At 42.4% G+C, this 16,584-nt stretch overlaps 1 protein-coding gene across 1 annotated transcript in view; it reads right to left on the bottom strand.

The window, feature by feature from the left end:
• The window catches only part of CYTIP (cytohesin 1 interacting protein), a 55,639-nt gene that overhangs the window by 11,556 nt on the left and 27,499 nt on the right, over positions 1–16,584 (bottom strand). The window contains exons 4-6 of the mRNA XM_073634127.1: positions 13,456–13,552; positions 9,037–9,130; positions 6,356–6,422 (exon numbers count right to left, since the gene is read on the bottom strand). Coding sequence (XP_073490228.1) covers positions 6,356–6,422; positions 9,037–9,130; positions 13,456–13,552 — 258 coding nt within the window. The remainder of the gene's footprint in view (positions 1–6,355; positions 6,423–9,036; positions 9,131–13,455; positions 13,553–16,584) is intronic.

Here is a 16,584-nt window from a genome sequence, read left to right as displayed (position 1 = left end):
ATCAGATGCTGATCGGTTGCTGGTTTTCCAGCATGCCCGTTTGACAGAAGCTGGACGCTGAAAGTTTTCACTACTAAAATACCACATCACTTGAAGAAATAGTGCATGCGGTATTTTAGTAGCATGTTTTCTGAACTGCAAACATTTTTTTAAAAACGCTATGAGCTATTTTACCACTCATTTTAAAGCGGAGCTCCAGCCCCCCCTCCAAAAATTAAAAGTCAGCAGCTACAAATACTGTAGCTGTTGACTTTTACTATTAGGACAATTACTCGTCCAGGGATCTCACGATGTCTGCACCCCAGCCGATTCGTCTATCAGCTCTCAGGTGCTGCTGCCGCTATTCCTCGTAAAGGAAACCAGCGGTGAAGCCTTGCAGCTTCACAGCCCGTTCCCTACTGCGCATGCGTGAAGCACGCTGCGCTTTCTAAATGGCCCAGGTGGCGGTGGAAGGAGGCCGAACTTCTGAGAGACCTTGCTGCGGTGAGGTCTCCCAGAAGTGAGGACAAGTACCTGTCAAAAACAGGTACCTGCTACCCCACAAAAGGTGCCAAATATGGCAAGGAAGGGGGGCAGGAAGCAAGCAAGCGCAGCTTTCCCTTTTGGGTGGAGCTCCGCTTTAAAAGCGGTAGATAACATTTCGTGAATTGGGCCCAATGGCTCCTTGTTCATATTGCTGTAGCCTAGCAACTAGCTACATATACTGTATGTATATAATTTGTTATAAATCTGCCCTTCTCAAATACAACTCCTGCCTCCACACTGGTTACCCCCATACTCAAAAAACCCTCACTATTCCCCACCTGTTTGAATAACTTAAGACCCATCTCCCTGCTCCCGTTTGCCTCCAAGCTCATTGAACGCCTTGGAAAAACAACAGGAAAGGCGCCTCTTAGTAAACTGTATATTTAATGTTATATAAGCATTAAAAACACTCACATTAAAAACTTAGATAGTCCGGCATGGGGAGTTCAGTATAGTCATACAGGATTGCGTCCTCCTATGTCCGCAGTCTTATTCCTCTATTGCTGACGGCTGGTCCGTGTGGTGGAAGCTTCCGGTATCAGTGTTAATCCAGAACGAGGCTTGGGCACCGCCGAGTAGTCAATTGGGAGGCTGGGACGCTGGAACGCACATCCAAAGTATGTGCTGTACTGCCGTAAGGCGACGCGTTTCAGAGCATGCGCACTCGAGCGCGCTCCTTTCTCAAGCGCTTGAGAAAGGAGCGCGCTCGAGTGCGCATGCTCTGAAACGCGTCGCCTTACGGCAGTACAGCACATACTTTGGATGTGCGTTCCAGCGTCCCAGCCTCCCAATTGACTACTCGGCGGTGCCCAAGCCTCGTTCTGGATTAACACTGATACCGGAAGCTTCCACCACACGGACCAGCCGTCAGCAATAGAGGAATAAGACTGCGGACATAGGAGGACGCAATCCTGTATGACTATACTGAACTCCCCATGCCGGACTATCTAAGTTTTTAATGTGAGTGTTTTTAATGCTTATATAACATTAAATATACAGTTTACTAAGAGGCGCCTTTCCTGTTGTTTTTCCTTTGCATATTTGGAGCGGCTTCACCTCCCATCAAAAGGCTGCCCTATCTATAGACTGTTTGCATCTCACAAAGAGCGCAATGCTCAAAAGGACATTTTTATAGCAACATTTGTATATAACATAAACCATGTAATCTGCGCTATTTGTTTGTTTATTCATTGAACGCCTTGTTCATGACCAAATGGGTCGCTACCTCACGGACAACAACCTTCTCGACCCTCTACAGTCTGGCTTCCGCCCACAACATTCTACTGAAACTGCCCTACTAAAACTCACCAATGATCTAATAACTGCTAAAACCAATGGCCACTACTCCATACTCATACTTTTAGACCTCTCTGCTGCCTTTGACAAAGTTGACCACCTGCTCCTCCTTAGTAAATTACACTCCCTTGGCCTCCGTGATTCTGCATTATCCTGGTTCTCCTCCTACCTATATCAGCGCACTTTCAGTGTCACAACTCCATCTCCTCTGCTCCCCTTCCTCTTTCTGTTGGGGTACCCCAAGGCTCTGTCCTTGGGCCCCTCCTATTCTCACTCTATACCTCTTCCCTGGGCCAGTTGATAACCTCCCATGGCTTCCAATACCACCTCTCCTCATGGATCTCAAACTTACTGAATGACATATCGGTATGGATGTCACACCAATTCCTCAAACTTAATCTCTCTAAAACTGAGCTTGTTATATTTCCTCCTTCACGGTCCCCCCCCCCCCCCCCCCCCCCGTGACTTCACCATTAATATCAACAACACAACCACTGGTCCCTCCACACATGCCAGGGTGCTGGGTGTAATCCTTGACTCTGACCTCTCCTTCAGCCCCCATATCCAATCACTGGCTAAATCCTGCCGCCTTAACCTCTACAACATCTCAAGAATTCAACCCTTCCTGACTAATGACACCATAAAGCAACTTATTCACTCCTTGGTTATTTCCCGCCTTGACTACTGCAACTCTCTCCTTAATGGCCTACCCTTAAGCAGGCTATCACCCCTTCAGTCTATTATGAATGCTGCTGCTAGACTAATACACCTCACTAATGGATCTGTGACATTCTGCCATTCTCTTCACTGGCTTCCCCTACCCCACCGTGTAAAATTCAAAATGCTAACCATAACATACAAGGCCATTCACAACATCGCCCCCATCTACATCACCAACCTCATCTGCAGATATCGCCCAAATCGTCACCTCCCTTCCTCCTAGGACCTCCTGCTCTCTAGCTCCCTTGTTACCTCCTCCCATGCTCGCCTTCAGGACTTCTCCAGAGCCTCTCCCATCCTCTGGAACTCCTTGCCCCAGTATGTCCGATCAGCCCCTAACCTGTCCACGTTTAGGAGATCCCTGAAAACTCATTTATTCAGGAAAGCCTATCCCACACCCACATAACAACTGTCCCCGAGCCACCCCCCATCAAATCATTCTCTGCAGCTATTACCTTTTGTACCACCACCCCCTCCCTTTAGAAAGTAAGCTCTACGATCAGGGCCCTCCTGTACCTTTTGTATTGAACTGTACTGTAATTGTGTTGTCCCCCCTATACATTGTAAAGCGCTGTGTAAACTATTGGCGCTACTGTATATAAATTGCATAATATAATAATAATAATTTGTTCATATATTATGCTTAGGAATAAACATAAAATGCTCACTTTAACTTGTAAATTTAAAAAATAATAACTATATATTTTTTTGATCTAGTATTCACCTTTTGCTTTAATGCTAGACTTTTCAAGCTCTGAGACAGAGTGAATTTAAAACATGTGATCTATAGGATATGAAACACTAACTCAATCTTATGTAACTGTCTGCAGCTTGAGCACAGGAAACCAAACTAAGACACACTCTTATACTTTGATTCTGAAGAGTTACAGAAAAATACAAAGCTTGTAGCAGAGAAAATATGTCTATATTACCTGTGCAATAAATCTTGTAAAGAGACTGTACCAACCTTTACTTAGATGTATTTAACTCGTCAATTAAAAATAAAACTACCTTGACTGTAGTGCAGTGGAGCGATTGTCTGTCTTCACACCTAGCAAATCTGTAAAATCTAAATAACCACAATGCTCGGAAATACGACTTAACGTTTCCTTTGGTGAGGTTCTGTCACGCAGCACTGAAATGTAGACCTAGCATATGCAAAGTGAGGAATTTGTCTTTTTTATTGTCGGTAACCCCCTTTCCCCATTGTGCTGTGTACTTGACATTGCTTTGAATTCTAAAGACAGTCAACCTAATTTATCAAGGTATATAAAAAAACTGCAGGACTTATTGATTAAAATGTCTCACTGAAAAAATGGTTCTTGTCTCTCCCAAAAGTCAGGCAGATTCTAATTTGCATTCTCCAACTGCAACATGAGAGAGAGGATAAATCAGATTGGCTGCTAAGGAAAAAGAGGAGCCCTTGTTCCATTAAAAAAGGTTGATATTTGTACAACCAACAGCCACCAATCAGGTGCTTCCATTCCAAAAAGTTCATTCGGACTGGTGGCTGTGGACAGCTTGGACAGATTTTATTTGGCATATCTTGATAAACGAGACTCGGTGGGGCTCGGTGGAGGTACTCTTTAATGCTACACCATCAACCACAAAGATAAAGAAGTCCAAGAGTGGGGCAGGAGGTTAAGATGAAAGAGTGGCATTCTTTCTACTTCTGATCATATAGACCCCTCTGTAGAAGGAGCAGACATAAATATACTTTACGTTGCAATGGTAACAATAACATTACAGGAAGAGTCAACGTTTCTGGTGATTTCATTGAACCAACAAAAAGAATTTATGCAGTGGTGAATGCCAAGAGGGAACAAATATAAAATGGGTAGTTGGGCTTTAGGGAACAGCATACTGTAGGGTTCTCCAAATGTCTGATTGAGGTACACTTGCCCAGGCCACAGCATTACTAGAGGCTAAAGTTGGGTCCACTTTCACTGCACAGGGTGGGGTTCTTGGTGGTGACTCGAATTGACAAGGTCTGTGCGCTGTGTGTAAGCACGGCTGCTCGTCGCCTGTATTGTGAGAGTGTGTGAAAAGGTGACAGCTATGCTGGAGCAATGAAAAGAACAGACTCCAGCAGCTGACTCCAGCCCACCTCTGGTCCTCCTCCAGGCCCTGCACATTCTTCTTCCCAGCTCTGTCCTCAGCTTCTTCCCAGCAGCAGCACAAGGTAAGCACTGTGATGTAAGGGAGGATGGGGGACTCTTGACTTCTGATGGCGGGAGGGCTCTTTACATCTGATGTAAGGAGGGTGGGGTGCTTTGGACAACTGCTTTTAAATATGATGAGAATAAAACAATCCTATGCCAGTTGAAAAGGAGAGTCGCACACTGTTGGTATCATAAATAGTAGATACATTTATATAGTCATGCCGCGTACACACGATCAGATTTTCCGACAACAAATGTTGGATGTGAGCTTGTTGGCGGAAAGTCCGACCATGTGTATGCTCCATAGAACATTTGTTGTCGGACTTTCCGCTAACAAATGTTGGTTAGCAGGTTCTCAAATTTTCCGCCAACAAATTTTTGTTGTCGGACTTTCCTATCGTGTGTACACAAGTCTGTTGCACAAAAGTCCACGCATGCTTGGAATCAAGTACCAGCCAAAAGAGCTCTGTCTTGTAAAACTAGCGTTCGTAATGGAGATATCACATGACTATAGCACTTTCTTTTTATCGGCTGGCCGTACGCCGTTCGTAATTGTTGGCCAACATTTGTGTGACCGTGTGTATGCAAGACAAGTTGGAGCCAACAACCTTCAAACAAAATTCCACCTTTTTGTTGTCGGAAAGTCCGTGTGTACGGGGCATAACAGAGACAACCGGCCTTTTGAGGGCAACCATAATGGCTAATGAAGTCTGCAATGAAATTGAGTTCAACACCCCTGATTTATGGAAAAGAAAAACACTGGAAAGAGACACTAAAATGCTTTTTTTTATGTCTTTTACCTGCAATTTTTTAAGTTGGTGACAGGGTTTCTTTAAAGAGGACTTAAACTGAAAGAAATACTCACCTCCTAATTCCAGCTATGTGGCCAATAAATTCTCTCCCACTATTTCTGCCTCCTGATTGGAATGCACACAGGATTTTGTCATTGCGGCCCAGCAAGAGCTTGCCGAGAATGCACGCTGCGCATGTGCAGCTTAGTGTGCATTCAGTAAAAGACTGCGAGCATGCAGGTAAGTGTTTGTATTGCAGAAAAGACATTGCATGCATCTTCTGCAATGAAGAGCTGCCTGCTTGCATTTTTTAGTAGTTCCCTTTTAGCTCCACTTTAAGTAGCTGCTAGCCATTTTGCAAATGTCAGTAACCAAAGGAAGACTTTCTTTATGTCTCTTACAATAAGCAAAAAAATCCTTAAGGCATGCATCTAGTTCCAGCTTTTCCTAATTCTTACGGTAAATCTTTTATAAACCAGTTATAGAAACCATGCAATGATTCCAAAGGCAATAATTATCAATATTTTTATACAGGATTTATGTAGCGCCAACAATTTGAGCAGCGCTTTTAAAATACAAAAGGAGACAGTACAATTACAATACAGTTCAATACAGAAGGAAAAGAAGGGCCCTGCTCATGGAGATTACAATCCAAAGGATATAAATCATTATAAATCATTATTGGTTTGGGGCTTTATCAGAACATTGCAGACAATAGTCCCAGCAATAAATGTGCTGCAATATCATTGCTCCCACATTTCTCCCCTTCCCATAAAGCCTTGTTGTTGTAAATGTGATGGTGACCACAGATCACTCATCTCTGATGGATCCCAGTAGCCATCCCACCACAGAGTAATTTACCTTTAGGAGCAGCAGTCTTGCTTGGAGTTCTGATCGTCTGATATCCGTACTAATTTCTGTTTCAATTCTGCAAACAAAAACATAACATGTAAGACATTGCCAGTCCTCATTTCTCTTCTGTTTTTACTGTTAAAGCAGAACTCCGCTGTTTTGGATAGAGTGGGGCAAGCTCATCCCCTTACTGTGTCTGCACTAACTCCACTGGGAAGATCTCTCACCCCACTTTTGTCACTGCTGTAATAGCACAGAGGATAACAAGCCTGGTCTCAATTCCAAAGCATTGATACTCACCTTTCTAGTTACCCCTAACCGCTCAAGCAATGTTCGAAGTTGGAAGGGGTGACGTCTCCATTGCCCCTGGACTCTGACACCAGACCACCTTGGGTATTTTGGTGCTGGCTGCAACAGAGGAAGGGGTAGCAGAGGGGTTGCTGAAGAGGAAAGTATCAGTGGGGCAAGGAGTTTCCTTTTACCATTATTGCTTTGCCCTGAATGTCAGTTTCCCAGATAGCAAACATTTGTGCTGCAAGTTTGAAAATGACTTGCTAAGCTATTGCTAGACTTGCCGAGCTTTACAAGTTTGTTGCATAATTACAGCAAGTCCGCATTGCATGACTCCAGATCCACTTTCTTTTCAAACATTCTGCAAGTGTGCTGCAAGTTCTGGTTCAGTTATGTTGGCAATAGTCATCCCATCACAGGGGTCACTGTGACTGAATTGTCATGCTGTAGACTTGCGGAGCTCTTGCCGTAGACTCACCACTGCAACTTTGTTCCTGCTAGAGTCTTGCCACACAAATTTGCTACAAATTGGAAAAGCGTCAACTAGAACGTGTGCTTCAAGTGCTCTGCAAGTTTAAAACTTGCCAGTGAAAACGTGCAGCAAGTTAACAGACTTCCAATTCAACACTGCCACAAATTTATCTGGGTTACTGTGTATGTAAACCCTGACAATAGACCTCTCCTATTTGATCACTTTTGGTCTGTTAAAGGTACTTTTGAATGCATTTTGTTATATCTGTTTGATAAGTACAATTACTTTTTTACTCCTAGGGTGACTATGCTGCTCGATACACAAAGAGTAAACATTGTCACCCTAGGATTAATGGCAGGATCACTGGGTTAAGACAGAACTATACTCTCTCAATCGGCATTAACTATTTTTAATACTTATGGTAATAGCCTTAGTAAATAGATAGTAAGGTATATTATTTTTACTTGTTTTAAACCTTTTTTTACAATTCTTCAGTTGCTTCCTGGATCGTGGCCTAGGCCAAAATTATGTCATACATCCCAAGGGTCTTTATAGGCATTTTTTTCTTTTTTCCTGGAGGAAGGGCTTTCTCAGCAAAGCACACCATCCTGCCTTCATGCCTGAGCTAAGCGCAGATGGATTCCAGGAAGTACATGCTACATGAATCATCTGCCCTTACTCAAGATGGCCGTGGCTCGATATGTCAAAGGAGTGTTTTTCGTAGTGATTTCCGTACAAAATAAAGGATGGAGACATAAATGGATGGGTGAGTTTGCTTTTAATATTAAAAATGAATTAAATAGTGTGTTCAGTTTGTGGTGCTTAGACAGTTAAATTCTGCTTTAAAATAATGAAAAAAGCTTGGGAAAAAAGAAAACAAATGCCACCACAAGAACTGGTAAGCTGTGCTTTAAGGGTTTTAATGCTAGATGCCTTGTAATATGTGTATTTTTCAGGAAAGGTAGAATGCACAGACTTTAGAAAATGTATTGTTTTCAAACCGGGGTGTCACACCAATGTGCTAGGCTGAAGAGTATTGGAAACAAATTTATGAATCAAAATTTCTCTTTGATCTGCTTTATTGAACGGACTTGCCTACACACGATCACACCAAAGTCCGACGGATTCGTACGTGATGACGTACATCGGACTAAAATAAGGAAGTTGATATCCAGTAGCCAATAGCCGCCCTAGCGTCGGTTTTTGTCCGTGGGACTAGCATACAGACGAGCGGACTTTTAGGTAGGAACTGGGTCCGGCGGAGTTCCGACGTAAAGAATTGAAACATGTTTTAAATCTAAAGTCCGTCAGATTTTCGACCGAAAAAGTTTAGTGTTAGTCGACTAAAACTCATTTTAGTTATCTAAAATCGAATGGGTGTAGTTAAATTATAATGCATTATTTAAGCATTTCTCTACAATTTCCAAAGTTGTTATATACTACTGGAGTGAAAAATCAAATATGTTATTTATGGTAATGAGGTATGAGCATGCACTACAGACCAGTGTTAATTTTGACCTCAAATTTCAATTTAGTTTTAGTCTTTTGACTCAAATGGCATTTTAGTTTTAGTCCCATTTTAGTCTTTTGACTAAAATGCCATTTTAGTTGTAGGCGAATTTTAGTCATCTCAATTGTTTCAGTTTTAGTCGTATTTTAGTCTACTAAAATGGTATTAAGTCAGTTGACTAAAATGTTTTAGTCGGTTTTTAACACTGCATTTCAGAGATGTGTCAAACCAATTGCTGTGAGGTGTGGACTAGCAGAAAGGTTTGTGCTGTCATGTGAGCAGAATATAATTCCACCATGGAAATTGCCAAGTCCATAAAAGATGATGGATCTCCTAACAGGGCAGAAAAGGGTCTCTTAAAATGATATATCATTTATTTGCAAATGTATCAGGTAGGTATAATGTCATGTCACTTACCTGAGGAAGTTTCCAGAGGATCGGATAAGCTCAACAGTCTGCTGGTGGCAGAAGCCTTCCATGTTCACTCCATTGACGTTGGTCAGCATGTCACCTGACAAAGCATCACAACATTAGAATTCAGTAAGGTGCCGTAATTACATACAGATTTTTTTGCAATGAAGATGTGAGCATTATATTGAGGGGAATCATATGTAACTTCAAGCAAAAAGCTAAATAACAAAATATGTTTACTAAGTACCTGTCAAAGGATCTGTAATTCTGTAGAGACGATCTTAGCATTTACACGCTTCTACCACACTGTACAGCCAAAAAGATCAATCCACTACTTCCCAGTTCTCTCTCTGGCTTATCTCTGTGCTATCAGGCCTGTTTTTAGAAAGGCACCTCCCTGTTCCTTGTGTCTTGGCATATGGGTCTATTTGCACTGCCAACCATGGTGCCACTGGCCAATTTTACACACTATTTCAGAGGGTTGTAGCTGTAATATTTTAGAAGGATGGCGGCCCATACCTTGTGTTCGGACCTGTTGTCACTGCATCCAAACCTAAGGGCTGTAGCAATTTTTTTTTAAAGACCCCCCCCCGTAGCTTATATTCCAGCTTTTAGGTCTCTCTGTGCTGCCATCAAATTGTGGTGACACTGCGCAATTTTAAGCCACCCATACCTGAGGGGTTTGTCTCAATTTTTTTTATTTTAATTCCGCATGTGCCTTGTTTCTCTATATTTAAGCCTAGTATTGCTGCTGCCACCAAACTGTGGTGCAATTGGTCATTTTCCCCCTCCCAAACCTAATGGCTGTAGCTCTACTTATTTTAGAAAAATACAGATATGGGGGTGCAGGGAATGTGTAGTAATGGTGTAAAGTGTTTTCGGTGCACACTATTTTTATATTTTTCTTCTCTTAACTTTTCAAGCCATACAGTGCAGTGCTGTGAAAAAAGGCAGCTCACACGACAGTCAGCAACAACTGACTGCTGTTCTCTAATCACCCCAAACCAAAAACCCTGCAAAAAATATGCAATGACTAAACTCTAGTACTACCCCCAAAAGAAAAGCCCGCTGAGTAATTGCTGTCCTCAAATTCACCCCAAACTAAAAGAAATGAAAAATTAAGAAAAAAATATAAAATAAGAAAAGGTATATTATTAATTTATAGATGTGTCTAGTAGGCTGGTGTATCAGCTGGCTTGGGGACTCCCTGCTATGATTTCTGGCTCTTTTCTTCCCAATTCTGGATTTTGGGATATTCCCAAGTATCTTTAGATATTTCCACTCTTCCTGTTTCAGCTGCTCCTGAACTCTCCTCTATAGTATCTTATCAGTACATGTACACAGGGTCGTTTATAGTAGTTTCTAGGCAGTTGAGTTTAGAGGCCTTTTTTGGAAAGCAACGCCAATGTTTTTACACCAATCTACTTTGCCCAGAGGTAGCAGCGACAGTTGATCTGACAGCAGCGTGGTCTTTTCAGACTGCATATGCCTTTCCACCGATACAGCTAATCTTCAACTTTCTCAGAAGACTGATAAGGGGGAAAGTCACAGTTCTGTCAGTAATCCCCAACTGGCCCAAACGTCTGTGGTTCTTCTGTGTCTACTGATTTGAAGCCACCAAAGTCAATTCCAGTATCCCTGGGTCTGCCGTCTCAGGGTCCAGTGCTTTATCCATCTCCTCAGAGGCGGTGGGTGCAGGCTTGGATTTTTGAAGGCAGAGGCTGATCAAGGCAAACTGTTCAAATGCTGTAATTGGTACCCTGCTAAAGTGTAGAAAACCGAGCTCTATTGCAACTTACAATAAGTGCGGATCAAGTTCCAGGACTTTGCTTCCACCCAAGGCTTCTCTCCTTCCTCTCCCCAAATAAGTAATAGTTTGGTCCTTCTCCAAAAAGGCCTAGATATAAACCCAAGTCTTAGTACTCTTAAGGGTCATGTTTCTGCCCTGTATGCCTTCACAGGGATTGGGTCCTCGGTCCTGAGGTTAAAGCCTCTTAGAAAACTTTGCTTCCCTAAATGGGACCTACCCGTGGTCCTGGGCTTTCTGGCTTCGGATACGTTCTCACAAAATATGTCCCTATGGCGCCTAACCTTATAAGCGGCCTTTTTTGTCACAATCTCCTTTGCATGGATAGTCTCAGAGATCATAGCTCCCAACTGTCCCTGATTTCGAGGGACTGTGCCTGATTTGGTGCAATGTCCCTCTGTCCCTCTTTCCTCCTCATTTGTCCCTCATTTTGTGAATTAATAATGAACAATTCCGCGCCAAAAAAATGTAACAATAAAAAATTGTATTAAAATAAAGCAGCTACACCCTAAACAAGATGAATGAATTCATCAATGCATGAATGAAAAGAAGGGATAAGGGGAGCACTAAATAATTGTGAAAAAAAACTAATAGTGCATAAAAATTCAGTGTAGACCACAAATAATACATTCAAGTATATGATAACCAGCCTACCTATGTGAATCAAACATAAATGAATAAAATTATTGAAACTAAAGCCAATAGAGAATAATAGTGTTCAATAATAATTGTGCAAACATAACATGATATGTGATGCCAAAAAAATGAAAAAGATATATATAAATCAAATATGCAATATATAGTAAAAAGTCCATCAAAGGTGAAAAATTAGTTAAAATGAAATCCTGATGTGAATCTTGATATCAAGGCGTGAACAGCAAAATCCCTTCACCATCACTGAAAAACACCAATGTGCTCATGTCCCTCATTTTGGTCTGATCTGTATAGTTGTATAGAAAATGCACTATTTATCTTTCAAAAAGTGTCTCCCAGTGCTAAACCTTCCATTCATTTTATAAATTGCTGCACCTGTATATTTCAAAAGCCAATATAAAGGAATAGTTGTAAAAAAAAAAAAAAAAAGCACTTGTGGGTTTTAATTATCTTTTTTTGGGGGGTTCATTCTCCGTTAAGGGGGCTTGGCATGGGGTCCTATGCCTACATACTTTTGCTAGTAGGTCTCCCTCGTTCCCATCTCAAAAAGTTTGGAGGTATGTCAGAGATGGCAGCCCTGGCCTGCAAGGAGCCATTCACAACCTTTTTATGCAGATAGAGTGGTTCTAGTTCCACTGCTAGGATGCATGTCGACATTCTTCTCAGTCTGAGATACCCAACTTGGTCTTCTTCAACGGAGAACCTGAAACTCCTATAGAGGTCACATCCTCCCTAGGGTCTTCAGTTCACCTCTTTCTGTTTCTAACAGGATCAAGCAAGGGCTCAAAGCATTCAGCAGGCTAACCACTTCATGGATAGTTAAAGCTATAACCTTGGCCTATAAGTGAAGGGGTTGGCATTGCCTGATGACATCAGGGAGCATGCTACTTTCAGTATTTCTACATTCTGGGCAGCAGCGAAGGGTCTGTCTATGGAAACTACCTGCAAGGTGGCCACTTGGTCATCAAGACCTTCCTTACTCACTTGTATTGAACCAGCTGCCTTAACTACGGTGGAGTTGGGCCCAGAGTCATAGGCTCTTTGTCATAGTGATTAAAATTGTTCTGTTAATGAACACCCGACCTGTATTTTCTCTAGTTATTTCCCATGTGTGTGCTGACATGGAGCTGTCAGGAAAACGGAAAATTTCATATCAAATACGGCAATTTTCCTTTCCTGACTGGCTCCATGTCAGCACACCTGCCCACCCATTCGGAGTGCTAGTTACAGAACGTGGTGCTGGCTCAGGTGCTAAAATTTATGAGTTAAACGTCCTATCATTGTGGGGGTGGGCGGGGCCATTACCCATGTGTGTGCCGACATGCAGCCAGTCAGGAAAGGAAAATTGCAGGAAGTATTTGATGTTCAATTTTCCGTTTTATCAACATTGGGGATGTGCGGGCAAATTCTAGAAAGTCTGTTCCCCTTGGTTGGACAATCTGGGGTTGATTTACTAAAACTGGAGAGTGCAAAATCTGGTGCAGCTCATAGTAGCCAATCAGCTTCTAACTTCAGCTTGTTAAGCTTTGACAAAAAAAAACTGGAAGCTTATTGGTTTCTATGCAGAGCTACACCAGATTTTGCACTCTCCAGTTTTAGTAAATCAACCCCACTGGGACTAAGCCCTCTAGACTCAGTGGTGGACAGGTTATTGCTCTAATTTGTAATGCATGCTGTGCAATTCAAATGATGTCTCTTTTGAAGATATGCAGTGATGTTTTTACATTTTGTTATATGATCTCACTCATCTGCTATGCTTGTACCAATGCTCAACAATGTGCGGTTTTATGGATGTTGTTAGTAGTGCTCTTCTGTATAAAGCTATGTCATAACTGACTTGGGAACTGTGAAATTTATTTTGTTGTTTTGGATACAACTTAGTTTAGTTTCCTTAATTTAGTTTCCTCAATAAACCTTTTCTGATTTAAAAAAAAAAAAAAAATACAAAAAAAAGAAAAACGTACCTGCTTTCAAACCAGCCTTACTGGATGGACTATTTTCATGCACTTTGCAAACATAGGTCCTCATGTCTGAGCCGTTTTCATACTGTAATTTGTACGTCTAAAAAGCAAACAGTGGCATTTAGTTTATAGTCTTGAATACTTGTGCCTATTAAAAAACCCATAAATTACCTTCGTTTTCTAACATGTTAATATGACTGCTACAGCAAATACAGAAATAAAACTTTTGAATCAATGTTAGACATGGCTCAATGTGAAATCTGAATGACAAGTTATTGTTTTTTTTTTAAAAAAAAAAACTTTTGACATAAAAAACAGTGTAATCTCATAACCATACATCAGTTATTTATTTTATATAATTTTATATAATGGTGTAATTGTGATAATACACTGTGAGATACAGACATACCCCACTTTTAAGTACGCAATGGGGTTTATTTACTAAAGCTGGGAAGTGCAAAATCAGCCTCACTTTTGCATAGAAACCAATGAGCTTCTAACCCCAGCTTCTTCAATTAAGCTTTGGTAATAAAACCTGGAAGCTCATTGGTTTCTATGCAGAAGTGAGCCTGATTTTGCACTTTACAGCTTTAGTAAATAAAGCCCATTGTGTACTTAAAAGTGGGGTATGCCTGTATTATAACCATACAGGCTATACTGAGAAGGGACTAAAGGAATCAAAAAGCCCTCTAATCCAATCAATGCATAGTACAGCAAAGCATTCATAGAACAGAAGTATCCACATTTTTTATTGATCTCATATCCAAACAAAGAAGATTATTTCCTTTTTTTAGGAAAGTGGGCGGAGCCATGCAAATCATTTCCTTAGCCCCATCAGTCAAATGTACATCCAGAACCACTGATGTATAGTACACATATAGTCTAATATTATAGAGTTATTTATTCCAAACTGCATACCGATGTTTCGTTCTTTTTCTTCTTGGCTACAATAAGTACAGCTTTTGAAAACCATGGCTTCTATGTAATAAGGCTTGGAAGTTGGAACCCAAAGAGACCATATAATACAATATAGTTCCTTCTCATCATACAAGGTATGATGAGAAGGAACTGAAGGAATCAAAAGTCCTCCAAGACCTTCTCTGTAATAAATGACTGTGCAGATCAATAGACAACAGAGTCTGACCCCATCACCAACAGTTTCCCCTGCCGTTTTCCTGCTGTTCTCCTGCAGCCTCCCGTTCTCCGGGTCATCACGGCGGCGGCCTATCGGAAAACGGGTCTCACACCCGCTTCTGATTGGCCGGATTGAGGATCAGTGTTTCAACAGCAAATATTCATTCGCTGCTGTAACATACCTGGGTGGGCTCCGGACGCATCCTCTGTGACCCGGGCCCCCCTGACTTTGAAGCCTATTAGAGCCTCCGGTGCTTAAAAAGAAAACACTGGTACTGTAAGGAAAACCACCAGGGGCTGTAATTCATGCACCTGGTGCCCTGAAAGGGGCTGGACGCATGAATAGGGGGTGGTGGCGGCGGCCATGGATAGATTCATGCTATGCATGAATCTCTCCATTGCATATAGGAGGGTGAAGTGGAGAGAGGGGGTGGTGCCCGGGCACTCCTAATGAACAGGCCGTCACTGCTGACCACCTCACTTTGTAAGCTAACAGACCTGGTCAGACGCGTCCCTTCTCTTCCTCGGCACACATTTGTTATGATGAGGGGCAGTGGTGTATTTAGGTTTTGTGCTGCCCTAGGCCTGACTAAATTCGCGCACCCCCTAATTTAAATACCCCTTCTTGTCAAGACTACACCCCTTCCTTTTTAAGACCCGTCCTGTCATCTTCATGGGAGGAGAACAGAGGGACACCGTGGGAAGGGGACAGAGGGACACCGTGGGAAGGGGACAGAGAGACGCCATGGGAAGGGGACAGAGGGACGCCGTGGGAAGAGGACAGAGGGACGCCGTGGGAAGAGGACAGAGGGATGCCGTGGGAAGCAGACAGAGGGACGCCGTGGGAAGCAGACAGAGGGACGCCGTGGGAAGCAGACAGAGGGACACCGTGGGAAGGAGACAGAGGGACGCCGTGGGAAGAGGACAGAGGGATGCTCTGGCGACGAGGACAGTGGAAAGCTGTGGGAAGAGGACAGAGGGATGCTGTAGGGAGGGTACAGAGGGACACTGCAGGGAGGCGACAGAGGCATGCCGCAGGGACGGGACAGAGGGACACCGCAGGGAGGGGACAGAGGCATGCCGCAAGGAGGGGACAGAGGGACGCTGCGGGGAGAGGACTCAGCATCTTTTAATTTGGGGGGGTTGGGTAAGGTGATATGTGCTGGGGGAGCTTTGGGAGAGGAGAGGATATGTGTTAGTGGGTCTGCCGATGCCGGTGGCCTGCTCCTGCTGTGATTATACACAGCGGGAGCTGATCGGCAGGTACTACAGACTCGATGTCCGCCGGCACCGATCCTTCGGTACAGAGGGAGAGCGGCAGTCTGACAATGTAAACAAGGCAAATCACCATTCTGTCAGTACAGAAGGCATGGATCCTGTGTTACTGCACTGTAGGGACATGGATCAATACCTTCCCATAGTACAAGCACCTCCCACAGTAAGAAAACACCTGCTAGGCACACAGTTAACCCTTTGATCACCCCTAATGTTAACCCCTTCCCAGCCAGTATCATTAGTACAGTGACAGTGCATATTTTTTCACACTGATCACTATATTAGTGTCATTGTTCCCAAAAAGTGTCAAAAGTGTAACTTAGTGTGATCGTTTTTAACTGCCGCAATATCGTAGTCCCGCTATATGTCGCTGATCGCCGCCATTACTATTAAAAAAATTTAAATAAAACAAATAAAAATATCCCATCGTTTGTAGACGCTATAACTTCTGCTTAAACCAATCAATATACTCTTATTACGATTTTTTTAGCCAAAAATATGTAGCAGAATAAATATTGGTCTAAAATGATGAAGAAATTTGATTTTTTTTTTCAATTTTTTTACTGGATGTGTTTTGGTTTACAGCAGAAAGTAAATATTGTTTTTTTTTTCAAAATTGACGGTCTTTTTTTGTCTCTAGCGCAAAAAGATAAAAACCGCAGAGGTGAATAAACACCACCAAAAGAAAGCTCTATTTGTGGGAAATAAAGGACATTTTTTTTT

This window comes from Aquarana catesbeiana, linkage group LG06 (assembly GCF_042186555.1).
Source record: "Aquarana catesbeiana isolate 2022-GZ linkage group LG06, ASM4218655v1, whole genome shotgun sequence".
NCBI lineage: Eukaryota > Metazoa > Chordata > Amphibia > Anura > Ranidae > Aquarana > Aquarana catesbeiana.
The sequence above is the reverse complement of the archived record's forward strand: the minus strand, read 5'-3'. Positions and strand labels throughout refer to the sequence as shown.